The following is a 26,129-nucleotide window of genomic DNA, read 5'->3' as shown; positions in this document are numbered from 1 at the left end:
CCCCGTACACGGATATCCCGTTCTGGTGGGCCATTCCACTTTAATGAATGATTGATCGTCATCCCTCGATCAAATGATCAGGATGACTTGCCGGGTTCAGCAACCAAGCAATGAGAGAAGTCACGATGCCTGCTTCAGACACCACCATTCCCCCCTATTGCTCTGCTATGCGTCCGATGCCTGCCTTTCCGCCCTGCGTTGCCCTGTGGCAAGCTTTCCTGGCCATAGCTTATGCATGGACCAGCCGTAGTACCACGGATGGTCTTGGGCGATGATGTGGTCTGGGTCTTGAAGTCATCGTGAAAGCAGCTCTAGAATCTGACGATGGACCCATCAAGGCAATCACGCGGCCATCATATTTTTCTGATTCCTTCTATTTTCGGATGCCTTGTGCGACAATTGGAGATATGCGCTTTCGACGGGTTTGTTGTCCGTTGGTCTTCTCCAGGTCTATAAACCCCAGGATCTCCTACCAAGACAATGGAGACTCGACGATATTTTCTATAGCCATCGCGCCCCTGTGGTAGCCAAAGACTCTTCACTTTGCGTGCACAGTTGATTTGCATTTCGTTTTCGTCTATATCTTAATCTTTAATTTACTTAATAATCTTGCACGCACCATCGCCATGCGTTCTGTATTGTGCCGGTCGCTATCGGCTTTGGCCCCAGCCCGGTCTTGGGCACCATCCGCCATGATCCAGCCTATGTCGCAGCGGCTGCACTCCACAGGGTCAGGTTCTCATGGCTCTCACCACATCCAAACCCGGATACCGTCGTTAAAAGGCGAGCCCAAGCAGGGCCACCGGTTCCGCGAGTTTGACCTTGACGATCGTGTCTTCGCCATCACTGGTGGTGGACGAGGACTCGGATTGGCGATGGCTGAAGCTTTGATGGAGGCTGGTGCGAAAGGTACGATTCCAAGGATCTTCGAAGCCAAATTCATCCCTTGGAGCGACTTCTAACCTAAATCTTCGTATACAGTCTACTGCTTGGATCGACTTGAGACTCCCCACCCCGACTTCCTCGCCGCTCAAGAGCATGCCGAGAAGAACTATGGTGGTAGCCTGGAGTACCACCGTATTGATGTCCGGGATGAGTCTGAAGTGAACGACCTCTTTGCGGAAATCGCAGGCAAGAACCGGCGACTGGATGGCTTGATTGCCGCCGCAGGAATCAACCACCTGCAGAGCGCTCTGGAACACTCGCAGGTGGCTCTTAACGAAGTCATGCAAATCAACTTTAATGGAGTCTTCAACTCGGCCACTGCTGCTGCGCGGCAGATGTTCAACTACCAACAGAAGGGTTCCATCCTTCTCATTGCTAGCATGAGCGGTCTGATCGCCAACAAGGGAATGACCTCTCCCGTCTACAACGCCTCCAAGGCGGCTGTGATCCAGCTGTCCCGGTCCCTCGCCATGGAATGGGGCCGTCACGGCATCCGCGTAAACAGCCTGTGCCCCGGCCATATCATCACCCCAATGGTGGAACAGGTGTTCCAGCAGAACCCTGCATCCCGGGCCGTCTGGGAAGCCGAGAACATGCTCGGACGACTTGCCTACCCAGAGGAATTCCGAGGTGCTGCTCTCTTCGCTCTGAGTGACGCGAGCAGCTTCATGACCGGCAGCACCATGCTCATCGACGGTGGCCACACCGCATGGTAAAATGCCGCTGCCTCGTCAAAGATCACGAAGAGAAAAAAGAAAAGAAAAAAAAAAAATTCACTACCGGAGTTGGCAATAAATAAACAACACGTTGGGAAATGGTATTTAGAGAGGGTCCGTCCGGGGAGGAGTTCTATAAATAGCCTTGTGTGAAGGGATGAGCATTTCAAAAGTCGCCTACTATTATGGATGATTCTTTACTCTTGGGGAAAGGGGGGACATACCCATGGCTTCTTTTTGATGTATCATACATACGGTTTTCTTATCTTTCTTCATGGCCTCATTACCAGCTTTATAGTTTTGTTGCATTCTTTTTGGTTATGAGGGTTTCAAAGCGCGTCAAATGAACTGGTTTGGTAAATGGGATGATTTGATAGCTGTTTTGCTTGAATGATTCTTTTACTTTGCTTGAATGGATACGATAGGCCTTAGCCTTGTGAAAGAAAGAAACCATTGATCTAGCAATTATTCCCTCATGGTCTGACCATGACTTTGGTATCTATCTAAACATTCATTAGATTCCACTCCACACATTGCTCACTACTCAACCTACGAATAACATCCTTTTTCTATAAAAGGCTACCCAATTTCAGCAATCTACAAAATATACGTAAACTTCTCCCCCCTCCCACTCCCACCATCACCACCACCACCTTGACCACCCCCAAACCCTCCCATAAGCACCTCCCTCTCCTCCAACTCAATCCCCTCCCCATCATTCCCATCACCATCACCATCCCTTTCCCCCTTTCCCCTCCTCATCTCCCTCCCCAAAAGCACCCTCAACACGCCCGCCAACACCGCCACACCCACCATACACCCCGCGCAGACCGTCATGCCAGCCACATACCACGGTCCCTGGCTCTCTGGATACAGCCTCGTGCCCAACAGTGGCCCGCACTGCCCAATAACATTTAGCAGGGCGACGCTCGCCCCCTTCCCCTCGTTCGCGGGCCGGTTATCCATGGTCCAGGTGATGATGAGCGTGATTGCGGAGAAGAACCCCGAGGTGGCGGGGTAGACGGCCAGATAGCGGATGGCGACGTGGATGGCGGGCGGGAGGTGCGAGTGGAAGTATCCCGCTAGGGCGATTGCCAGGTAGGCGGTTGCAGAGAGCAGCGCGTGGAAGATTAGGTATGGGCTGCGCGTGCGGGTGCGGTCCGAGAGGTGGGATGTTAGGAGGACGGTTAGGAAGGAGAGGAGGTAGGGTGGGGCGCTGAGGGCTTGGGATGTTAGGGATGTGTAGCCCATGCTGTTTTTTTTGAGAGGTTGGGTGGTTAGTTTTTCCGTTTGGTGGGAGGGAGAGGGGGAAGGGAAGGGTTTTACTCTTGGATGATGGTGGGGAGGAAGACGGGCATGGAGCTGAAGGCGACGTTGCAGGCGAAGAACATGAACTATATTGCGAGTGAGTGGATGTTTAGAAATGGTGGTAATCTGGGGGGTGGGGGGAAGCTCACGGCCGTGATATAGGATTTGGGGTCGGTAAGTGTCTTCTTGACCTCTTTCCAGTTGAAGGATTTGCGCTGCGGCGATTGCTGCTGGTGTGGTTTGTGGTTGGGTTTGAGCTCGTCCATGCGCAGCTGTGCGATGGCGCGCTGTCGGGGGTTCAGGAATGAGGCGCTCCCTGGTGTATCGGGGATGAGCATCCAGGCGAAGACGGCGACGACGATGCTGGGGAACCCTTCGACTAGGAAGAGGGTGCGCCAGGGTGCAATTGGGCCGTTGTCGCTCACGCGGACGATGATCCAGGCCAGGCTGCTGGCGAAGGATGAGGCGAGGGGAGCAGCGGAGATGAAGAGGCCGTTTCGGAAGGCGAGCTCTTCGCGTTTGTAGAAGAGTGAGAGGTAGAAGGGTACTCCAGGGCCGAATGCTGCTTCGGTGATTCCGAGGGCTGCTCGGAGGAAGACGAGAGCTCCGAATGAAGTAGCGAGCGACTGGAGAGATGCGACAAGGCCCCAGCCGCAGACGCAGAGAGCGATGTAGATGTGCGGTGGGACGAGTTTGTACATGAGGGTCATCCATTCGAAGAGAATGTAGGTGATGTAGAAGGCCGTGAGGAGCCATTCATATTGCGATGAAGAGAGATGCAGGTCGTCTGCGAGACCGGCGATTTTGGCATTTCCAATGTCTGGCTAATGTTAGCTGATATCAATCTTTAGATGGGTTATATAGAAGGTCTTAGCTGTGCCAAGGACAAACCACGTACTTGAACGATCCAAAAATGAAAGTAGATAGAGAAGAGCTAGAAAAGGGACCAATTTGCGATCGAATTGCTTGATGATTCCATCCTCTTCCTCTTTCGTGTATTTTGGTATGCTAATTCTACTACTCGAAAGGGGCTGCACATCTTCGTAGGAATCATATCCTTCATCGAACCCGTCGTCAGTAAACGACTCCCCATCGGAGCTGAAGGCCGTCTGAACTCTCAGAGACCCGGCTGCTGGACGGTTTGGATTGGGAGAAGCATCATTCTCGGAGCGGTCGGAGACAGGCGTATACTGAGGTGTGGACGAAGATCCACTGGAGACGGAGATGGCCTCGGTCGGGCCGGGGCGCAAGGAGGCCATCTTTGGTGGATTGGGGAGGGGTTGGGATGGTTTAGAAAATCATGCCTCCTGGAAGTCTAACGACCCGACCACTACCAAAATTGCTGGTCGGGATTGACTGCTTCGCCCCGAATGCGATGGATTTGTTACTGCTCGGAGGTTTACGTACACGCGTTGGAGCAAGTCAAGATCAAGCAAGCAGATCGGAGGCACGTGGTGGCCGCTAAAGCAGCGATTTGCGCCAAGCCTTCATGTCAATTTCTTAACTACAAAGTACTAGCCAGCTACGTAGATAGTTATTTATTAACAGAAACGCTTTTTCCCGCCTCTCCGTTCCTAGAATTTTCCGCTTTGCCACGCTGCAATTCAATTCAAAGCTCCAGCATCCATTTTGAAAACAGGAAAACGCCCATCCCAATGCACCGAGGCTAGAACGCTTCAAAACGCCAGTAACTAAACCAACCCTTGCCTATCAAGCAACAGCAGCCATTCCACACTCCCATCACTGCTTGCCAGGACGATAGGAGTCAACCTCACGGTATCGGTGACGACGTCCCCTTCTTTTCTTGGAAGGATGATTGTGGGTGGAAGTAGTTGCACGAGGCTCGTCGAAGTGACGTCCGCGGCCCGCTAACTGAGCAGCTTTGCCCTTGGCACGTTCGAATGAATTCTCGATATCGGGGATCAAGGGATGGTCCGACATGTCATTGACTCGCAGAAAGTGAAGCGTGTTCTCAGATGTATCGCGGAAGTATTTGGCCAAGCTGATGTCAATATCTTCGGGGTCCTTCTTGCTGTATTCTGCCTTGGCCTTTTCGTACATCTGCATTAGGCGTTCCACTTGCTCGCGGCGACGAATTTCCTCAAGGGTGGGGGGTGGTCTTGGAGGAAGTATGTGCTGTAACCTACGAGAGTGTTCGTTGTCTTGGACGTGAGTCTTGAGCGCTTGCTCGGGAGTCTGGGGTTGCTCCTCTGTAGCTGTAGCCTCGTCGGTGATGCTGGGGGATGCAGTTGCTGCGAAGCCAATGAGGAATTGTCCATGTTTAAATTTAGATGTAAGAGAAAGAAGAAGGGAAGTAGCCACCTCTGGTCACAGTGTCTTGAAGGATGTCATAGTCATGCAAAGCCTGTTTAGCATGGGCAATGGGAGAAAAAGTACAGACCCCAAGATATTCGGCCAGGTAGAGTTCGAGCGCACCGACGTCTTGGGTATCATGGCCACCATTGGACAGAATCATCAGAGCATTGTCAAAGACAGTAATCTCTGCGTCTTCCACGTTCCTAGACCGGTGTCTCACGAGCGATGCCTGGCGTTGAACTGCATCGACGAGGGATCTCATGCTCTCGGGATCCTGAAGGATGGCCTGCAAAACAGCATTGGGCTCAGTGATGCGATCATACTTCCTTACGAGCTCGTCCACTTTGCGCTGGAAGAACTCGGACGTGTGGACGTCGCGACTGGCCATGGTTGCTGCCTTGGCGAGCTTTTCTATGGGTAGAGGGTCAGATGAAGCTTTGGGGATGGAGACTGGGGAGAAGTGACTTCTCGATGATAGGGACGCTTATGGAGATGTACACTTGCTGATGAGTAGGTGAACAGGTGTACTGAAGAGGTATGAAAGTCAAGGAAAGCAGTAATGAGAGATATCGAACCTGTTCAACAACACATAAACACTAGGCGGTAAATGTTAACAGGTAGTGAATTGATGCCGGGTCTGCCTTGCAGGGCGCATTTGTGTACGGTCTGCGCGCGCAACTATTGCACAGAGCTGCATGTTCACAGCATGAGTGGGCTCATTGAACAGTGCAAACGGATTAAAATGATCAGAGTGGGATAGACAATATGAAATAGTAAAGAAAAAGGGAACCCGAGCATGATAGAAAGCAAACAATGATTATCATTAAGTAGTAGGCATACAAACTGTTCGGCTAAAGACATGTCATAACTGGATATAGCATAGGTTGCCTTCACACATCATTTGCATCACGGAAAAGCTGTCACATCAGTCATAGCACATTATTAGTATCTCACCAAGCACAGCAAAGGCTCAGTTGACCTTGTCCCACAGCTTCTTCACTTCGTCCACGAGCACCGAGACTTTGCTGCCCTCTCCTTCCTGGGCGCAGTCCCTCCAGACTCCACCATCCCGGACACACCAGGTAGACTCGTTCAGTCGGAGCGTACAGCTGGTCCTGACATTGAGCTTTTCACTGTGCAGTGCACTCTTGCGCAACAGAGCAATGCCACTAAGCGGTGTCTGCTCGTCGCTATGATCGTCGTCGCCAAGGTCATCATACTCTCGACTGGCACACTTGTTCAGAGCCTCAAAGTCGATACCGTGCTCCAAAGCACATCCCTGAACCAGGTCGCGCTTCGGAATATCGGGATACGAGCTAATAAGGCAGTTGGCAAACCCGAGCGACCGGATGGTTGGAGTACGGGACTCCTTGGAGCACATGGCACCGGAGTCAGGCGGAAAAGGCAGATTAGCCGCACAGAGGATGAGCATGTCACCGATGCATTCGGTGGGACCGTGCATGCATTGGATCTCCGATGACTTGTTGGATACTCTGGGCACAGTGTCAGTTTTCCGAGCGGCTGGGAAGGCGAAAGGACAGGAAGTCTACATACGCGGCGATGAAAGACAGCTTAAAGTCAACCTTGTCGCTGATCTGCTCCATAGCAGGAAGGACAAGCTGTTGGAGACAGTCCCGAGCGTCGGGGCATTTACTCATGACATGAGCCTCAAGGGGAATCCTGTTACTCGAGGCTAGGCTTCCGTCGAGGGTGGATAGCTCATGCAGTGGGCCACTCAACAACGGAGCTTCCTCCGCGCCCAAGTCCGGAGGAAACGAAGCATCAGGATGTCTTCTCCATCTATGACACGAAAAGAGCTTAAGGCCGGAAATGGAGATGGGGGTCCACGATAAAGCTAGGAAGGCGATGGTGATGAGCCCCAGACATGCGGCCAGCCGAGTAACAACCCGGTCGCGACGGGTGCTGATCGGTCGCGCCACGGACGACCCGGAAAGGTCGACATAGCCGGAACTGTCGGCTTTGGATTGAGTTGGTAGTTTTTCCATGTTGACTACCACCCGCTACTCAAACGGTAGCAGTAATGGGAGGTTGATGGAGGTTGGTGAAGGGAAGGAGGATGATGAAAAAAGTAAGACCAGAGGTGAATGTGGGGAGATCGCGATCCGATCCAGCGATACCATTCGGCGGGGGGTTCCGAGAGCAACCCAGCATTTCGCCCTCTCGTTACACTGATGCCCTTCCTCCCCGGTCAAACCCAAACAGCCTTACCGGGTGAAGAGCTTCATCCCCAGATGGCGACCATTGGATGATAGGCTCTAATTGACTCTTTGGAGTATCCTTTCTGAGCTGCCTTGTGATGTCTACCGTGGGCCGTACTAACCTCTCCGATCCTTTCCTACATTGGACTGCCGTCGAAGAATCATGCATGGCCTGAGGTTGCATCATTCCTTAGAGTCTATTAACTAACTTGAAGACTACTCCACTCCTCCCATACTGTACATCCTACTCCAACCTGCTTAGCAGACCAGACGTAGTATCTGTGAAAGCGAGCCTGTCCGACTGTGGATCATGCTACCCCGGCTTTGCACTATCACTACGGAGTAGTTTGGCCACTATCCCAGCCTTCAATGCTTCAAAGCCAATTAGATCAAGGGGGGCAGACTGTATAATATGGATTGTGTACGAATCATACTTGCTGTCACTGTTAAGATGCAAGCATCAATGCTTGGCATCAGCTAGCTTGGTGACTAGGGTGTACTTACTCCAGTCAGGCCTTGCATGGTATTCTTGCAGCGTCGGCGAACGTTTGCTTGACGGATACCGGTCTGCTCGCGAGGGTTAGTCGCATTGTGATGGCCAGCATCGGGTAGTACATCCAAGAGCGCATGATATTTGCAACCCTCCAAGCGCTACCGAAAGGTCTATCACATGGCGTGATTGTTCGCTAGTCACAGACTAATAATGTTGGGTAGATTGCAGATAGGGTCATAGAATAACCGGTGAACGGCAACTTTGGGCCTATCATCAGCGTTTGCGCAGGCCTCATGCCAGCTAATATGCAAAGGGTTGGTATTCGGAAGACTCCACTTGACTGGCAGTCACGCACTACGGAGTAGGCACCAAAAAGAGCTTGATATGAATGTAGTCTTGACGATCACAATGCCAGAATTGTTCGCAGGTGAGGCACAGAGTGTTTCCCTGCCTACCGTTGTGAAGGACAGTTGTAAAGCGGCGCTGGGGGTTCCAGGGAGTGACCTCCAATGCCTTTTCTGCTGTTGCAGGGTCCGCCGGTCCCTAGACTACCCCTATCACGCAGATCCCAGGGACGTCTGCCTGCTGGATATTTCGGGAGCTCCGCACTCCGCAGGCTAATTTTCCCTGCTCCGCCGTCACGCAGCGGCTCTCCGACCTCGGAGTCTAGTGTCTGACATCGACACTTGACGTTTACAGTGATGATGAATCTAGACACCGTCTGCGAAGGTCCTATTCCTAATAAGCCAAATAATCGTGCTTACGGTCGTATGTTTACTACACGATGCTAGCGAGCTTTTTGCACAAAGAGCTGGACAGCCAGTAATCGGTACCACACCATCTCAGGGTCCACAACGATCTAACTATCGCCATGGAAATTTGGAGCATGGATTCCATAAATGTCTTGATGATGAATCTGGATCATGTACGCCGTGAACCGACGAGCTTATTGTTACTTGACAATCCAGGGTCAGTTGATGAAGGTGTGGCTGGAATACGGGGGCCTGATGCCACTTAGCTTTCCCAAATAACGGTTGAGCCGGAGAGGCAGAACGGGACTTCGTGTGCCAAATACCACCGCGTCCAGGCAAGCGAAGAGGCCGAAGCACCGTTCTCTCTTACGCTTCTTTATCCACCTACACGGTATCAGCAACAAATGGGAGAGGTGGAAGACAACGCCCTGAGTAGACTAAGGTGGGAGAGCCACCGGGTTCTGACTCGACGGGCATTGATGTTCAAGTCTGTGCATCACAGATGGAGGTATCGCCCCACTTTCCCACCACATGGTTTGTTTGGCTCCAAGTTTCGTTTATTTTTGCAATTAATTTCTTAGCTTTTGGCTCTCCATGTCTTTCCCAATTATTTGTGTAATAGACAGGCGCGTTTGTCGCTCGTGAAAAACACCGAGAGATTTCGAAGTTGTCCAGAACGTCCCTACTATAAACATCGATGAGGACTTGTCCGAATAACTAGAAAATGGATGATTACTAGAGATGAGAAATGGTCAGTAGTAGCCAGAGCGGAGTAGTAGAGGGAGAAAAATAGTAAGCGGAAGGAATGGAACGAGAGGAAGATAATTCCCTGAATGGAATAGAATAGATAATTGAGATGGGAAAACAGCACCATTGTTTTCATAGTTGACTTGCACTAAAGTAGCGGCGTCTCCGATAAGGAAGAAAGAGAGAAGAAGAGGAGAAGGTGACGTTGGTCAATCAATTGGGGAAAGAGGAAGAAGGAAACGGCGCTGCCCCGGAGGGGAAATAACCACGACGAAAGGGAAAAAAAATAAAATAAAATAGAAAAAAGCACGAGTAAACAAGCAGGAGAATCCCACCATCATCAATCAATGGGAGACTAGGAATGGGCAATTGAATCTCTGGGTCTACCTTGAGGGACCCGGACTGGGGCCCCGATCGAGCCAACGGACGAATCCATGGTTGTCGACTGACCGGCCAGCGTCACATCGTCTGGTTGTCGATGGTCGCATTGGCTCCATCCCAGCGGCTCTGGAGGGTTTTGCCTTTGTAACTTAGTAGTAACTGAGCAGTAACTTAGCAAGTCACTAAGTAGTAACTAGTCTTCGCCCTTTTCTTCCTTTCCCCCCAATTACGACCTCTCCAAAATACACCTCTTCGCTACTTTTTCCTCTCCTCTCTCTCTCTCTCTCTCTTACTCCTCTCTCCCCTCATCGCTTTCTCTCTCCCGTGTGTGGAGACCCGGCAATGCTTTCCTCTTATCCACCTGCTGGCCCAGTTGTTACTTTCTGTCGTAATGATCATAATACTTAATTGATGGGGTTCCGCCATTCTTCCGTCGATCCCCGTCCCTTTCATCCTTAAACGAGCATACCTCCCAAGAATTTTTGATTGATCGATATTTTACAAAAATATATTGATTGATTTTGGTTGATTTAATCAACTACTTTTTATTCTTAATTATCAACACCGACCCTCGGCTCAGCCTTATTCTAACTTCGGGGCTTAGAACGAGCATAACTACGGGATCTCCACCAGCGCAACTCTTCTTGGTTGTATGTCATTGTCCGTGTCATTGTTACTTTTGCGCTCCCACCCCCTCCCCTCTTCCCTCCCCTTCCGAGTGAATAAATCGTCCCCCTGCTCTTGCAGTGCATTGCCCAATGTCTCCCTGCATGAGGATCGTCACCGTTGTACCATCCTTAGCATTTCTGTGACTCCATGATCCTATTTGCCAGACACGCGTCACTGCACTCGACAATGTTGAGACCTGGCCATCCGTTGTTCATCAGTGTATGTAACCTGGAGACTGACCATCGCACTCGTCACTGTATAGATTTACCTGCAAGATAACACTTCCCCCTCCCTCATTTCCTCCCCTGAACAACTCACCGCTCCTGCTCTGGCCATTACGGAAGTGAATCATCATTAAGCGCACCCTCCCCCAGTTCAAAAATCACTTCCTGGCTATCCTTTCACCATCGTGGTATCCTCGGTTCGCATGCACCTTATCATCGTCCCAAGGCTGGATCCTCATTCTTGATCTCCCCCACATCCCGTCCTACCTTCGCTTCAAAACATTCCGCAGGGGCGAGTAGATAAAGCCAATCCTTGGGCACTTCCTTCCGCCGACTTACCGCTCCGTTGTACAAAAATACCTCCGTTTGCTGGCTGCAAGTCACACGGACCGACTGCTTGCCTATCTCGCCGCCGGGCTTAGCCTCTTCCACATCATGGCCCCAATCAATTCGATAGATCTGCGTACAAGCAGGGGTGATGAGCACGAACATCTACATGAAGAGCCGGTGGAGGATGAAGAAGAAGAGGACAGCGCTGACTTGGACCCCTCTCAAAAAGAGTACCTGGAGCGCCAGCGCATGCTTGACGAATACTTGTCTCCCATAGCTTTGGATGAAGCGGTTTTGTATAAACTTGCGCGCCGGTTTTCCACCGTATACCGGGATCTGGCCCTTCATTCGAAGGAGCAGTTCTTACCGACCCCAGTGACTAGGTTACCTTCTGGCCTGGAGACAGGCCGATACCTGGCCATTGATGTGGGTGGGACCAATCTGCGGGTTGCTTTCATCGAACTACTGGGGGAGGCTACAGAGTCAGACACACGTTCCACAGACGCGTCGGAAAGATCGCGCGACACCATTCGTAGGGCGCAGAGACAGCGTGTCAGGCGGACTCTTGAGAGAGCATGGCCTATACAAGAACACCTAAAGATGGACAAGGCAGAGGATCTGTTTTCTTGGATCGGAGATTGCATTGCGGAAGTGGTGGCGGAAAGCTTGACTTCTGAATCCATAAAAGAGAATGTTCCAGAGGAATTGGAGATGGGAATTACCTTTAGTTTCCCGATAATGTGAGTGTCCCTTTCTCCGCTGCGATGCTACAAGGTGTGGCTTGCATCTGACCAACTACAGGCAAGAATCCCTTACGGAGGCTACTCTGATGCCAATGGGCAAAGGATTCGCCATCACGTCAGACCTTGACTTGCGCAAGATCCTCCTGAGTGGGTATGAGAAACATACAAGGCGCCTAGATAATGAGTCGGAGCCTTCAAGCAAACGTCGGAAGCTCTTTGAACTCCCAAAACTCAAGATAGCAGCTATCACGAACGATACAGTTGCTACACTTGCTTCCCTTGCTTATGCTGTCAAATCCCTGCCCAATAGTCGAGTCGCTATGGGCATCATTGTGGGTACCGGCTGCAATGCCACAATTCCAATGAATTTGAATATGCTCCATGAGTCCAAGGCGAAGCATGTGAAATCAAAGGACCCGCGGGCGGAGGAGACGGTCGTGAACACCGAATGGACGATCGCGGGTGCCGACCCGCCATTGAAGGAACTCAACATCATAACAAAATGGGATGTGGAACTGGATCGGGCGTGCGCGCGACCCGGATTCCAGCCTTTTGAATACTTGACGGGTGGTCGGTATATTGGAGAGCTCATCCGGCTTATCCTATATGATTATCTTACCAATGTTAGTGGGCTGTCTAAGAAGGTATTGCCCGCGACCCTCATCCAGGAGTATGCCCTGACGACAACTTACGTCTCGGATAATGTTGCCCGTGCTCGGTCGGACCAGGAGCTTGCCGATGAACTTTCACGCTCCATGCCTCCGCCGGAGAACAGCGAGTGGCATTGGGATGCTGTGTCGGCAAACGTATTTCGCAAGATCGCCAGGACGGTTCAGAGACGATCCGCCGGGTTGATAGCCGCAGCGGTTGTGGGTTTGCTTGCTTGTGCGCAGGAGATTGAGCTGAAAGTGGACAGCCACGAAGGTTCGCCGCAGAATGCCAATGTCTCTTTGCCTGAGTACAATGGCACTCCGGATCTGGCCGCCGTAAATACTAGTCTTTCCCCATCATCCTTGGTCCCGGAGGGAGCAAGTCCAAGAGATGGTAGGGTTGTTCCTGTCCTATCTCCCACCCCCACTCCCGCGGACTGGCAGTCAGGCCCTGAGGAGCTGGTCGTGGCGTACACTGGAGGCATCATCCAGCATTACCCCAATTTCAAGGAGACATGCCAGCAATATATTGACAGGCTTATCATGAGGACCGGTCCGCAGAAGAGCGGTAAGTCGGTCTTCTTGCGGGAAGCCTCGGACGGTGGTGTCATTGGTGCTGGTGTCCTTGCAGGAATGGTGGGTAATAGGTGAACATTAGGTAGGGCCCTCATCACACCTTACTGATATCGGAAAATATTGGCGCCTTGATTGCTTGGCGAGCGTTTATTGGAGTCTATGGTTTGTAGTCATGGTATATAGAGCCTACATGCAGGCATGCCCTTTCCAAGCGGATGCTGGCCTGGCCTTGTTTATGCCCCCTCTGGGCCATTATCATACATAGGACGCAGCAGAGATTGACAGACTTTTGACGGGTATCCATCCGACCAAACTAGTATGGTTCTTGACGTGGCCTTCCTGTGCACCGCCCAGTGTTCGTATGGGACAACATTCCTGATGGAGCACAGCGCCGTCCATCATTGTCAGGAGATGCCTAGCACAGCTGGGAGGTTTTACAAGTCGCTCAAATCAGAGCCTGCGGCACTATTTCAGCTAAGCTGGCCAGCAGTCGCCAATGCCTCGACCTGTACTTGGTCTAACAGATTTAATGCATAAAGTAGCCATCGTAGGCTTTGTTCGGCCCTGTCGACACACCACGACGACATAATGGAATGCTCCTTGACGTAGCTCACTTCTCCGGCTCAGATATAGCGGAACATGTTGTTTCGTACGCTGCGCTTCATGGCGCTAGGTTTTCCATCTTCATACTCAATTCCCGAAGCACCACCACCGCCAGACATTTGCTCGAGCCGCTCTCGGAGCTCTTGATCCGCCTGAGCAACGCTTTTGGTTTTGTCTTGCTTGAGCTTCGATGCTGATTGGTCATCGGATGCATCATTCGATTGCCTCTGGTGCGACGAATCTTGAGCTATATTTCGATTAGCCTTGAAAGTGAACAAGACATCCAAATGGAAATCACTATCTTACTGACCTTTTGTTTCTGCGAGTCTGTAAGCGGTCGAAGCTATATACCGTGCTCCGGGAGAAGCGTTTGACAGACGAGCTGTCCGAACAAGCAATGGAGATGATAGCATTGAAGACACATTCATTGTATATACCTAAAACAACCTTTTGGAAGAAAATGTCGAAAACCTGACACTGCTGGTCCCATCCATTGATGTAATGGCTCCTGTCCATCACATGATCTAGATCACGTGCAGATACCCCCCGCGACCAACTGATCGCAATCACCGGCTCCACTTCCACTCTCTTACTCTCCCTTGTCGCCTCACTGCCAACTTCACAATGAGCGCCCAGGCATACTACGAGCTCTATCGCGGGAGCAGGTACGACAGTATCTGCGACTACATGTCAGGAATTATCACTAACCCTGTGTAACAGCCTCGGACTCTCCCTAACCGATACCCTCGATGACCTGATCAACGAAGGACGGATCGAGCCCCAGCTCGCCATGAAGATCCTCTCAACTTTCGATCGCGTGATCACAGAAGTGCTGGCGGACAAAGTGCGCGCTCGTCTGACGTTCAAGGTACGCTTACATATGAGGAAAAGAAAGGCTGCGTTTGAGGGAGATGAAGGAGGCGAATGAAGCTGACATGGCTCTTCTTACCACCACAGGGACACCTCGATACCTACCGATTCTGCGATGAAGTGTGGACATTCCTGATCAAGGATGTTACGTTTAAGCTTGATAACCAGACTACGGTCTCCGCGGATAAGGTGAAGATTGTGAGCTGCAATAGCAAGAGGCCTGGTGAAGCGTAAGGGTGAAGCATATTCGCTTTGCGTCATCGGCTGATGCTCTCGTTACCTCACTTGTTTACCTCGCTTTCTACTCCTTCTGCCACTTATTTTGATAGGCGTTGGTCGTTCGCTTTTTTGCTCTTCATGTGGATGACTCTTTCTGCCAGGGCCATGGCAAGTTGCTCGATATGGGGCTTTATCATATTTTCGGCGTTTCGCGTTAGCATACGAGGCTGTATTATGGATTTGCTATGGTGATACTAGAATCGATTGAAATCAGATACCCGCTACACTATATGAGGCAGACGAGTAGTAGGTTATAGACAGTCGTACTGCTTTGCAGACTACATTCATTGCTCAAATGACCCCAATACAAATCCCACAGAAACAACAGCCTCTTTTCAAATAGACACCCCTCACCCATGTAAAATTAATTATCTACACAACTTATACAGCCAGACAAGCATAACAACATCATGAGGCTGACAAGTGGATCTCCTCCACCTAAAGTAACTTAGATAACTAATCCGTGCGGAGGCGGGGAGAAGCCGCGTATCAGCGGTCGCAAGACACCACCATCGCTCCCTCCAATACACTTTCTCCCTCTTCATTTCGATACATACACTTTCTCACTTATACTCCAATAATGTTTAATCTCCCATAAAGACCACATAAACCATAGACAAAATGCCCCGCAACCTACCATGGCTAACCAACGCAGCGACAACGACAATTAAACGAGAATCAAAGGCCTCTCCATCAGATACACCGCGTCGAACCGTGAAGCGCGAGAGCAGAGCCAAAGAGGAAGAAGAAGATGATGACAACGATGTGACACCAAAAGCCGAGGTGGCGATGACTCCAGGTTCGAGGATGAAGAAGCGCGATTTCATGCGGTCTTGTATGTACCTTACTTCTGACTCTCTTTCTGCAAGTTGAGTAGACTGAGGTCACTGACACCTTGCTATAGCTCCTACGCCGCCTTCCTCTCCTATCCATCGCTGCCCGTCTGAAGAGTACGTGATCATACCATAGCTAGATATTAGAAAAAACGCAGAGGCTGATAAGATGTGAAGATACCTCCGCGAAGGCTTCGATAACGACGACATCTACATGATGGTGGAAGACGAATTCTACGCGGTCGCGCAAACCTTCACACAGCACCTACACTACGCAGAATACGTCCGACGGAAGAAAGAAGCCAAGTTGCAGAATGCCACCACTATACAGAATATCGCTCGACCGACCGATGGCGTTACTGCGCAGAGCGAGGAAGCTAAACGCAAGGCTGCGGCGGAGGATTTGTCCGCTCAGCAGAAGGAGGGGCTGCAGAAGATGGTGGAGGGCGGGAGACCTGCTGTGGATTCGGAAGAGGAGGAGGATGATGATGATCAGGAGGATGATACTTGGGCGGGTACGTCGCTGCATGATCTGCTGATTAGTCCACGAAAGGCGCGGTCGTTGGTCGGCATGCAGGGTATCAAGTCGACGACGCGGGCGGCTGCTGGACTGGGGTCGTCAGCAGGGAGCAGCGCGGTTACCGATGGGGCGGCAAGGGAGCGACAGGATGCGATGAGGGACGGGGATCAACTGGATGAAACGACGGATGACGACGATCTGGACGCACGGACGAGGACCCTGACGGGGCCGAGTCGTGTACAGCATCGTACTGCTACGCCTACGCCTACTACTGCTAGCTTACGAAGCAGCTCGATGAATAATCGGTCTACAGGGGACAGTGGAATCAGAAGAGTGCAGTCTATGAGTGGTAGATACAGTACACCGAGGGCGAACCAATCTAAGAAGAGATTAATATTCGATGATGACTTTGACGGGCTTCCAGAGCCGTCTCGGTCAAGCAATCAGATGCAGGGCCCGATATCATCCCCGTCATCAGGTCGAAGAGCACCAAATCCACGAGGCCCGGATCCAAAGGCAAAGAAATCGCGTCTCAATGAAGTTCCAACATTCTTGTTTTGACGTTGCAGACCGTGAATCACGCTGAGAGGAGAATTTATGATGAGGTTTCCATGCTTGCGTAACGAGATAAACTGTCGATGATGTTGATGTTGATGTTGATGCTGATATGCAACCGGCATGTGCAGCTGGCATCAATTCGATCGGCTCATTGCTCATCGTGGGCATCAGAAACTGGTCTCGCAACCCGGACGCTCAGCCTCCGGACATGCGTCTTGATCTTGTCTCGTGTCGATGGTTGACGTTCCATGGCGGTGGCCGCCGCTTCCTTCTCCTTCTCTAGGGTGGAACCCCGGCTGTGCAAGGTTGCCGCACTGCAGATGGTTAGATGGGTGGCGGAATGGTCAAGACGTGAGAGTACTGACTCGTCATCTGAGAAGAACGCGGGCAATTCCTCTTTCCGAAAGTCGGTTGGGGGTCCCTGAATGCAGACCGCATTAGCATGAGGATAAACATCTTGGGATCAGAAGCAGTTGGACTCACGATCTCCAGCACCTTCTGCTGCTTCTCGCGCCGAAAGGGAGACTTGACAAGTCGAGCTATCTGCCGAAAACACTCCATAGTGACTTCAGGTGTTTGTTGTTCTGGTGGTGGTGATGATGGTTGTGATGATAAAAGCGAGTGTCGTTAGGTGGGAATGAAGGAGAGATCGAGATCGGTCACTATCTACAAGGCAGGGACCGATGCCAATTAAGAAACACAAAAAAGCAAAGATGGTGCTAGTTCAAGCAACAAGCAGATCGATCAACAAAAAGCGAGTGGCTGTCTATCAATCACAATGACGATGATGACGACGATGACGACAATGACTATGTGTGTCAATATGAAACGAGTGACAAAGAGGTATGTAGGGCTTAGTTTAAAACGAGAGGCAACACCGAAACACGAAACACAAGAAGCGAGTGAGCGAGTGAGCGAGCGTGAGGTCAGCAAGTAACTGAGTGAGAACCAAAGGAGGGACTAGTCGGCAGCAGAACAAAAAAAGCTCTTATTTAGCAGCAGCAGGGCATTGGGCGCATCAAGAAAAGAAAAACAATAAAAAGAATACTAAAAAACAAGGAACAGAAGATGAAGAAGTAAGAAGAGGGAAGAGAAGAGAAAGAAAGAAGAAAAAGACCGGTCAGAGAAAACAAGTCTAGATATATGGAGAGACTACGAAACGCCCTGCAGGAGGAGAAGAAGAAGAAAGTTCGATTTCGGCCCTCTTCCCAGTTCGAAATTGGAAACTGAACAAACGGTTTTTCGCCCGTGCGAATCTGAAATGCAGATCGGGTGGAATTCTGTGGCACGACAACTATCTTACGCTATGCTATGCTAGATAGTTACTGGTCCTTGAATATGGGGAGGGGGGAGTAATATCCACACAAATGTGACAGCCTTATGTTATGTGCCGGAAACTGATTGGAAGCATTGCTAGTAAGTTACGCGCCCGCGGGTGACACATTCCCCCCTGGCAGGTCCAGCTCAACTAGTAGGGCGAGTGAGTTTGTTAGTTTTATCCGTCACAGAAGCAAATATGCTGCTCCCTCACTCCCCTTTCTGGCTTAACTGGGGGACGGACTAAAGGAGTGACGCGATATTCTCCGAAGAATTGTTGGGCAATTATACATACTACATACATACATACTTACATTACTTGGTTATACTATACTCTAGTATAGTCTAGGTGGCAACTGAAAAGCCTTACGTATGTACACAACAAAGTAAGCTACATATGCCACATATGTAGGTACCCAAAACAGGGCGCCATACAGCATAGCATGTAAGTAGAGTATGTAACCACCCGCTGCACCGAATGCTGACTGCATGAAACCATGCTATATACATAGCTATACTATAGAATACTACAATAATAATAATTATTATTACACAGTTGTAACTTGTAACTGATGAATTAACTTTTTGCATTCGTCATCCCCATATGGGGGTGAAAGTTGTTGGTAAGTAAGTGGTGGTGGCTTGGATCACCGATCGGCCCCAACTTGGCGGGCTAGACTGGCTGGCTGGCCCCATTTTGTTTGTTTTCTTTTTTTCGGGTTCAGTAACCTAACTATCATCGGGTTACCCAGAATAGAAATACTGCAATGGGAATAATAGTTTGGATATAGTTATAGATACTTTCTTTTACCTACGGAGTAAGTATTATACTAGATAGATAAATAGATAGATGAATAGATGAATAGATACTCCGGGAATAACGTAGGTATGTACATGTATTGTACTCCGTTGCACGGCACATTCTTACTTTTCAATGTATACAGAGTAAAACAAGAATAAAAATAGCCCCCATCCACCCTCTACGGAGTAAGAAAATCATAGAAAGGAGAATAGGTAAGTAAGTAATACTGGGGGGCAAGGGTAATAAGTTATGCATCGAACATTCTAAGAATACTTCCGGCCCCCCGCCCCTTTCTTCCCCCTAAGTTACTCCGTATCTAACTATCCATTGTTAGTTATCCCCTGCTTACAACTACAAACTTAACTACATAACTATCTGTCTTGCTTGTCATGGTTACCAGACCCCGAATACAGGAAGTATATACCCCAGAAAGTCAATCCCACACCCACAACCTAGTATGCCGCTAGACAGGTAAAAAAGAAAGAGATAAAGGGAGACGACAACGACTAGGGATGTACAGTATTGTGGCGATACCGACTACGTAAGTAGTATACTTAGTAACTGCGTACTGTATATACAGTATAAAGGGTACAGGTATCCCTTGCATCAGAACAATGCCGATATTCTTCAGTTTTCGGGCGTCTGTAACTGACTGGTGAGGGATTTGCCGCTGATCCCGCGGGTGAATAGTGTGATAGGTAACGAAGTTAAGCATTCTTGGAGATATTAATTGTACGTAGTATCTATCTGTAGGGGATGAGAGAGAGAGTGGAGTGATGTGGAGTTGAGGAGAGATGGGGAATTCGTTTGAGGTGAGTTTAGTAGTTGAGATGAGATGAGTTGGGATCAAGGGTCTGTTTATTTATCCAGACTTATCTACTGTAGCTGTGTCTATCTAGTGATGAGGTAGATATAATAGCAAGTCGTTATAGTTAGTTATAACTGGATCACTGGTGGTGTGTTTGCCTGAGGCAAATGTTGTTATTATATATCCTAATATGATAACAACAACTCTTTCTATGACTTCGACTTCCCCCAGTTAATTTGTGCATGAGTAAACTCCATTTTTGAAAATACCCTCTTATCACAAATCATTTCCAGTCCTGAAATGAATAATTCTATACAACGCCCCTGTCAACCCATCCCATCCCGAAGAATGCATAACATCACACAAAGAATGCCACAACCCCCCTCGGGCCCATACCACTACTATGCCTAGAACTCCCATCTCAAACCCCATCTTTGCAACAACAATACCTACAAATATCTTATTTCAGCCCCAGAGCTCACAGCCAGCCAGCCAGCCAGCTAGCAGCCAGCCTCCGGCAGTTTCTTCCGTCCATACAGCGAACTTTCTATCTTGGCTAGGGCGAAGGCCACGGTCAGGGTCCTTCATAGTTGGGCGGTACCAGTAGCTTCTCTTCTCGTTATTAACCAACTACATATGTACGGAGTATATTATTAGGTACCGTGCCGTCTGGCTGGCTGGCTGGTTGCTGACTGGTATGTGGTGTTTTCGCGTTGGGTATTGGTGCTATGCTAGTGCTGGTGCTGGTTACTTGGGGGATGGGGATGGGGATGGGGGCCGAATGCAGTTATCCACTTATTGTGTGGCATTGGCATTGCAATCCTCTTGTCGTTTCTCTGAAGGATGTCTAGTGCTTATGTTGAGTTTACGCGATTGTGGGTCTGTCATTGGCATTGGGATTGGGGTTGTAATTATTATTGTCATGGCAGGGTCTATCGATATCGAGGCATCACATCGCATAAAATCAAACAGAAAGCAACAAACGAAAACAATCCCCCTCTATTTGGGATAGTCCTTGATATGATAACTCTTCAACTTAACAAACTGCTCGAACCCAAACCGACTGAGCGTCACTCCACGACCCGAGTTCTTCCATCCCGTCCAAGCCAGATCCTATACTTCCATTAGCACATCTGCATATCATCATCAACATCAACAGCACAAACTCACCGGACTAGGATAATCCGACCGATTAACAAACACCGTCCCAGCCTCAACCCTCTCCATCAACTCCTCCGCAGCCTTAACATCCTTCGTCCACACACTAGCCGTCAACCCAAACTCACTACTATTCATCCACTTCACAGCCTCCTCATCCCCCTCGACCTTCATCACCGGAATCACCGGCCCAAACGTCTCCTCCGTCATAACCCGCATCTCATGCGTAACCCCCGTCAACAACGTAGGCCTAACATAATTCCCCTCCGACGGAGGATTCTCAAACGACTCATTCTCCGGCGTCTCATCCTTCGCCCCCTTCTCCACCGCATCAGCAACATGCGCCTCGATATCCTCCTTCGCGCGCTTCGAAATCACCGGCCCGATCTGCGTCTTCTTATCGAACGGATTCCCGACCACATACCCACTCAGCACCTTCTTCACCTCCGCCACAAACTCCTCGTAGATCCCCTGATGCACGTAGACCCGCTCAATCGCGCAGCAGCTCTGCCCACTATTGAAGATCGCCCCGTCGACAATCTCCCCAGCCGCCCAGGCGACATCGACATCGTCGCGCACATACGCGGGATCTTTACCCCCGAGCTCCAGTCCGACGTTAACGATGCGATCAGAGGCGGCTTTTTGCGTAGCTAGTCCGCCCTCCACGGAGCCCGTAAAACATATATGGTTCACACAGCTCGAGCGAACCAGACTCTCAAGTAACGTCGGAGACCCAGAATGGACATACTGAAGCGCCTTCTCCGGCAGTCCCGCTTCATGGAACGCATTGGCGACTTCCTCCGCGACAGTGGGCGTCTGCGGCGACGGTTTCAGAATCACGGCATTACCTGCCAAAATGGCAGGGATTAAACTGTTCACGAGAACAAGGTAGGGATAGTTCCAGGCGAAGATAATCAAGACGACACCGACAGGCTTGCGCTTAATGTATCGCTTGAAGCCAGTTTCTTCTTCCCCCGGTACGATGCCTTCTTCGCCGAGGACGGAGTCGCTGATGCGGTTCAGGTAGTGGCTGCGCTTGATGGCCGTGGCGACTTCGATTCCTGTGTAGGAGATGGGCCGGCCCATTTGCTCGGTGAGTTGTCTGGCGAGGTCATCTTTTCTTTTCTCGAGTTTTGTGAGGGCGCGGGAGACAATGTCCTGGCGTTGCGCGAGGGTGGTGGTTGTGGAGAAGGATCGGTAGGCTGATTGTGCGGATTCGGCGATGCCCACGATGTCTTCGGGGTTGGCGCCGGTGCGGTTGAGGATGGGTCGGTTGGTTATGGGGGAGATGGTGGTGATGTTGGGGACGGACATTGTGATGTGAAATACGGGTAGTGAGGGGTTATGGGGGACGTGGGGAAGGGAGTTGGGGAAGAGGATGGAGTGGATCATTTATCGGCGACGTCAGGAGGGGGTATGTCGTCATGCTATCGGGAGGTGCCTTAGGGTTACTACGATGAAGTATAGAGCTACATAACATGGTTTGTGATGTAAGGCAGGATTATGTATGCCCGCTTCCGAGGGGCCCGAGTGATGGACATTACACTGTCGATCCGGTGGCGAACTGGTAATTGCTATTGCATGAAGTACCTATACCTACTCTATACTAGATGTTTTTAATCAGACATCCCGCACCAGCCGGGCTCCTGCCCAGGGGTAGGGGTAGTTCCGCTGGTACCAGTTTACACTGAAACATATTAGCTCATGAACTGCTGGCTTGTAGATGGGCGACTTACAAGGTAGTGCGGCCGGCGATCCGTGGATGCGTCGCCCATGACCCTCCGAGGATGACATTGTGCTTTCCGTCGAAGAAGTCGGCTGCTTCTTGATTAGCTTTGTTTGTGTGTGTTTGGCGGCAAGCTTACATGTATATCCGGGGTAGATTTGCATGGCCTCAAACCCGTCATGGGGTGCAAGTTCCGTGCTTGTCCACTCCCAGACGCCTCCCAGCTCTCCATGACCGGCGAGTCGGTCGCCGTTCTGGATGACTGGGGTGGGGTGCCAGTGTTTGAAGCCGACGTTACAGTTGTCGAGCTCAACAAACACCGGCAGAGACTCGCGCGAAGGATGCTGTACCGGTTGGTGGTCGGGAGTGCGAGGCCGTAGGGGGTTGGTCTCGCTATGTCCGTGTCCATTGACTCCGTTGGTATAACTACGACAGTAAGCCCTGTGCAGTCAAGCGAAGCGGTCTACTTACCTATGACCGTTTGAAAGACCGTTACTAGTTTCCTTCAGTCGAGCTGCATGCGCGTAGATACTCTTCGCCTCTTCGAAGCTCGGTATCCTGCAGTCCACCCACTTGGCATACTTTGCCAATTCATCGTACGACGCGATCACCGGCCAGTCCTGGGCCAGCTCGAGCGGGACGGAGCCAAACACGGTGCGAACGGCAAAGTGTGCCATAAAATCGTTCGTAGCGTAACTGCTGCTTTGACTGACACCATTGCATGTCGGGTACGTCTGATCAGACTTAACCAAGACCCAAGACTCTGGCTTCTGAGGCAGATGATTTGCCTGTAGATACTTGGCGTACTCTCCATTGGTAATTGGTCGCGCTTGCGCTTGGAATGCTTTGGCTGTGATCTTTCTCTGGGGCTTTTCGTTATCCCATCCATAAGAGTCACGAGGAACCGAATGACCGTCATCGTCTAGACCAACCAAAAGCGTCTGCTCGGGAATCAAAAACCACTCGTTCGGTCTTGCTTCTTGCCGGGCATCGCGGAATAGCTTTTCAAAATCGGGTTGAGGAACAGCTGGAGGCGAAAGTGTTCTTTCGCTCTGGATTAACATGTAAAGGAACGTTTCCAAATGCATGGCTTCATGCTCGAACCCGATCCAGAGTGCTTCGCCGAGCACTCGATTATCAGCCACATTATGCTTCTCAAAAATGGACCTCACCCTACTACGAACCCGAACTTGATAGTCCAAGATGTCTCCAAGGGCAGGCCATTCATCCGGAATTTCGCTGTGAGAATGGCACTTTTCGGGGTCATCCACATCGGGATCGATTCCGCGTTCGAAAATGAGTCTATATGACTTGGGGTGCGTTGGCTTTTCGCCCAATGCTCGGGTCAAATGAACATCTACTCTTGTCAACATGTCTGTTACGCCTGGTTCCTGAAAGGCAAAAAAATACTGACCGAGAAAAGTAGGAATATGCCCAAGATAGAAAACCAAAGCATTTCGCAATTTGATTGGCTTCGAAAGAAGTTCCTCTCTGGGAACCATGGCCTTGGTGACAATATCCCATGCCGTCCACAGAGACTGGAACTCCTCAAAGCTCGGCACAGATTGAGCCGCATATTGTGACGGGCTCGTTGGGAAGTTGAGGGTAGCCGAAGACAGCACGTGGATAACTGCCCGACAGATTATGTTAGTATAACGGTCTCAACAGTGTAACATGCTGTGCACAATGCAGTGCAACATGAGCAGTCGTAGCACATTACCAAAGGATGACGTACGGTAATCCCCAGACTCATTGCCAAATTCAGCGTCCTCAATTAAACCCGCATCATGCCATAGCTGATCGCACTGCTCGGGGGCATATTTGAATGCCTCCTCGAAAATTAACTTCTCGCCTTTATGGAGCAGTACCCCGTTTATAGTCACGTCCCGCTTTGGCGCGTAGAATGCCTGGTGCCGCCCTTCGACATTATCGTACTCCGTCACGATGTCCCATTCATCGAGCTTGAATGCTTCGTATCCAAGCACAGCGTTCGCATGCAACAACCCGTTCTCGTAGAATTGCCGCGTGATACCCTTGGAATCATTGTATGCCTTGTACACTTTCTCCGAGTCGGTGCAACTATCCAACCCAAGCACCATCAAGTCCGACGGCCCCAAAAGCCTGGCAAATTGCGACAAGAATTTCGCCGCCGCAGGACGATCGAAATTTCCTATTGACGAACCCATTGACATGATCACCGTTGGGACCTTACGATTCGCGGGGTTTTCCAGCCAGGTAAGGGCGTCGTCGTACGTGCCATGGAGGCCATGGAGCTCGACATATTGATATTGATCGAGGGACACTTCCGAGAATGTGCGCTCCAACTCCGAGAGCGACAGATCCAACGCATAGTAGTCCACTCTTTTGCTCGCCGCTTCGAATTCCTGGAGAAGAATCTCAATCTTGCGCAGATTGCTACTATATGTTAGAATTCTGTATCCGTACCCTAGAATCTATACATGCTCCAAGTGGAAGGAAGACGCACCCACTACCTAGCTCCAGTAATTGCGCATTGTCCGGGATGCGTTCCACGATCCTCTTCGCATGTGTTCGTAGAACGTCAATCTCCGCGTTTGTGAGATAATATTCCTCCAGGTACGTAATGTCCTCGAACAGCTTGAGCCCCTGAGCATCGTACAGAAGCATCGTGGGCATGGAACGGCAATTTCCTGCCGGAGGATCTATACCTCTCTGGATATCATTTACCAAGGAAAACTTCACGTCATTCTGACGGATATCGACGATGTCAACGCCTTTGACGACCGGACATAAGGGTGACATTTTTGGTGAGCACGGAACTCTAGCAACAATAAAACAAGTAGAAAAGCAACAGCTATACAAGCCACTTCAGAATAAAAAAAGTACAAGTTTAAGGGTAAGCCACAGAGCTTATATTATTGTATGCGCGCGCAATCCGCGGATGGTATCGGGGGGGTTAATGAGGGGTAGATGAGGAGAAGCGCCCAGTCCTTGCAGCGAGGGTATGCAAGATTGATCATCTACGAGTAGATCCACCACTGGATAAATAGCTCGACAGGTCAGACTCGAAGTTGGCGTGGGGTGTATCAGAGAGACCAGTATCACGCTGCTCGTCCCACCTCTCTCAAGTAGCGGCTGTTCCTGCACTATCGAGGGAAGCGGGCCCTTGCAAACAGCCCACCATGACTGACTGGGTCATCGAGATGGTCTGGACACCCTCCGCATGGTGTAAGCTCAGGGCGATTTGTCCCACCGCAGGCCGGAAATTACCGATGAGGCCGTCCTGCACGTCAATCAGACCATACTGGGCAGGGTACACATTCCGGTGGGATGGCTTGGGAACCCACCATCCGGGTTACTTTCCAAGAAACGACCAGGTGTCACAGCGATCCAATGGATGAAGCACTGCAGGCTAGTGACGCATGCGGAAATGAGGTCCAAACGCTGAGGGCCAGAAGGAAGGGCCGACACGAGCATGACGTTGAGTTTGCATTGGTTGCATTGGTTTGCATGACTTACTTTTGAAGCGGGGATTACCGTGTTGGGTACTGTTTGTGCTGTTTCGATACCCCACCTCAGTTTGTCTGGTTTGGTTTACTGCTGTTGC

General features: G+C 50.5%; 11 protein-coding genes across 11 annotated transcripts; 4 read left to right on the top strand and 7 right to left on the bottom strand.

Moving 5' to 3' along the window:
- The first annotated feature begins 438 nt into the window (after positions 1 to 438).
- Positions 439 to 1,754, top strand: BO83DRAFT_219015 (putative short chain dehydrogenase/oxidoreductase). The gene is made up of 2 exons (XM_025526792.1): positions 439 to 909; positions 982 to 1,754. The coding sequence occupies exons 1-2, from the start codon at positions 627 to 629 to the stop codon at positions 1,659 to 1,661; spliced, it is 963 nt and encodes a 320-aa protein (XP_025390848.1). The 5' UTR covers positions 439 to 626; the 3' UTR covers positions 1,662 to 1,754.
- A 380-nt stretch (positions 1,755 to 2,134) lies between these two features.
- BO83DRAFT_461397 (putative MFS transporter) lies at positions 2,135 to 4,354 on the bottom strand (the record flags this gene model as incomplete). Its single annotated transcript, XM_025537258.1, has 5 exons — positions 3,868 to 4,354; positions 3,119 to 3,789; positions 2,988 to 3,055; positions 2,574 to 2,913; positions 2,135 to 2,164 (listed from the first exon to the last, which is right to left on the bottom strand). The coding sequence occupies exons 1-5, from the start codon at positions 4,226 to 4,228 to the stop codon at positions 2,135 to 2,137; spliced, it is 1,470 nt and encodes a 489-aa protein (XP_025390847.1). The 5' UTR covers positions 4,229 to 4,354.
- A 320-nt stretch (positions 4,355 to 4,674) lies between these two features.
- Positions 4,675 to 5,981, bottom strand: BO83DRAFT_218994 (uncharacterized protein). Its single transcript, XM_025526790.1, has 3 exons — positions 5,751 to 5,981; positions 5,292 to 5,696; positions 4,675 to 5,221 (listed from the first exon to the last, which is right to left on the bottom strand). Exons 2-3 carry the CDS (start codon positions 5,671 to 5,673, stop codon positions 4,710 to 4,712), a joined length of 894 nt encoding a protein of 297 aa, XP_025390846.1. The 5' UTR covers positions 5,674 to 5,696; positions 5,751 to 5,981; the 3' UTR covers positions 4,675 to 4,709.
- On the bottom strand, positions 5,757 to 7,516 carry BO83DRAFT_376538 (GILT family protein). The gene is made up of 2 exons (XM_025530748.1): positions 6,840 to 7,516; positions 5,757 to 6,778 (listed from the first exon to the last, which is right to left on the bottom strand). The coding sequence occupies exons 1-2, from the start codon at positions 7,289 to 7,291 to the stop codon at positions 6,256 to 6,258; spliced, it is 975 nt and encodes a 324-aa protein (XP_025390845.1). The 5' UTR covers positions 7,292 to 7,516; the 3' UTR covers positions 5,757 to 6,255.
- A 3,401-nt stretch (positions 7,517 to 10,917) lies between these two features.
- BO83DRAFT_218874 (hexokinase family protein) lies at positions 10,918 to 13,266 on the top strand. Its single transcript, XM_025526789.1, has 2 exons — positions 10,918 to 11,840; positions 11,902 to 13,266. The coding sequence occupies exons 1-2, from the start codon at positions 11,206 to 11,208 to the stop codon at positions 13,142 to 13,144; spliced, it is 1,878 nt and encodes a 625-aa protein (XP_025390844.1). The 5' UTR covers positions 10,918 to 11,205; the 3' UTR covers positions 13,145 to 13,266.
- On the bottom strand, positions 13,227 to 14,119 carry BO83DRAFT_435620 (uncharacterized protein). Its single transcript, XM_025535897.1, has 2 exons — positions 13,983 to 14,119; positions 13,227 to 13,919 (listed from the first exon to the last, which is right to left on the bottom strand). The coding sequence occupies exons 1-2, from the start codon at positions 14,098 to 14,100 to the stop codon at positions 13,693 to 13,695; spliced, it is 345 nt and encodes a 114-aa protein (XP_025390843.1). The 5' UTR covers positions 14,101 to 14,119; the 3' UTR covers positions 13,227 to 13,692.
- A 153-nt stretch (positions 14,120 to 14,272) lies between these two features.
- BO83DRAFT_376535 (transcription initiation factor IIA subunit gamma) lies at positions 14,273 to 15,062 on the top strand. The gene is made up of 3 exons (XM_025530747.1): positions 14,273 to 14,337; positions 14,393 to 14,540; positions 14,630 to 15,062. Exons 1-3 carry the CDS (start codon positions 14,297 to 14,299, stop codon positions 14,774 to 14,776), a joined length of 336 nt encoding a protein of 111 aa, XP_025390842.1. The 5' UTR covers positions 14,273 to 14,296; the 3' UTR covers positions 14,777 to 15,062.
- Positions 15,063 to 15,302: 240 nt separating this feature from the next.
- Positions 15,303 to 16,896, top strand: BO83DRAFT_218825 (uncharacterized protein). Its single transcript, XM_025526788.1, has 3 exons — positions 15,303 to 15,656; positions 15,726 to 15,771; positions 15,832 to 16,896. The coding sequence occupies exons 1-3, from the start codon at positions 15,443 to 15,445 to the stop codon at positions 16,733 to 16,735; spliced, it is 1,164 nt and encodes a 387-aa protein (XP_025390841.1). The 5' UTR covers positions 15,303 to 15,442; the 3' UTR covers positions 16,736 to 16,896.
- Positions 16,808 to 17,401, bottom strand: BO83DRAFT_218822 (uncharacterized protein). The gene is made up of 2 exons (XM_025526787.1): positions 17,216 to 17,401; positions 16,808 to 17,153 (listed from the first exon to the last, which is right to left on the bottom strand). The coding sequence occupies exons 1-2, from the start codon at positions 17,291 to 17,293 to the stop codon at positions 16,881 to 16,883; spliced, it is 351 nt and encodes a 116-aa protein (XP_025390840.1). The 5' UTR covers positions 17,294 to 17,401; the 3' UTR covers positions 16,808 to 16,880.
- A 3,147-nt stretch (positions 17,402 to 20,548) lies between these two features.
- BO83DRAFT_435617 (aldehyde dehydrogenase family protein) lies at positions 20,549 to 22,171 on the bottom strand. Its single transcript, XM_025535896.1, has 2 exons — positions 20,830 to 22,171; positions 20,549 to 20,772 (listed from the first exon to the last, which is right to left on the bottom strand). Exons 1-2 carry the CDS (start codon positions 22,129 to 22,131, stop codon positions 20,659 to 20,661), a joined length of 1,416 nt encoding a protein of 471 aa, XP_025390839.1. The 5' UTR covers positions 22,132 to 22,171; the 3' UTR covers positions 20,549 to 20,658.
- A 266-nt stretch (positions 22,172 to 22,437) lies between these two features.
- Positions 22,438 to 25,324, bottom strand: BO83DRAFT_386725 (DUF323 domain protein; the record flags this gene model as incomplete). Its single annotated transcript, XM_025532681.1, has 6 exons — positions 22,438 to 22,504; positions 22,554 to 22,650; positions 22,683 to 22,969; positions 23,015 to 24,173; positions 24,279 to 24,961; positions 25,029 to 25,324. The coding sequence occupies 6 exons, from the start codon at positions 25,322 to 25,324 to the stop codon at positions 22,438 to 22,440; spliced, it is 2,589 nt and encodes an 862-aa protein (XP_025390838.1).
- Positions 25,325 to 26,129: the final 805 nt, after the last annotated feature.

Source organism: Aspergillus eucalypticola (genome assembly GCF_003184535.1).
Source record: "Aspergillus eucalypticola CBS 122712 chromosome Unknown BO83scaffold_6, whole genome shotgun sequence".
Classification (NCBI taxonomy): Eukaryota; Fungi; Ascomycota; class Eurotiomycetes; order Eurotiales; family Aspergillaceae; genus Aspergillus; species Aspergillus eucalypticola.
Note: the sequence above shows the minus strand (reverse complement) of the source record. Positions and strands in the feature narration are given on the sequence as shown.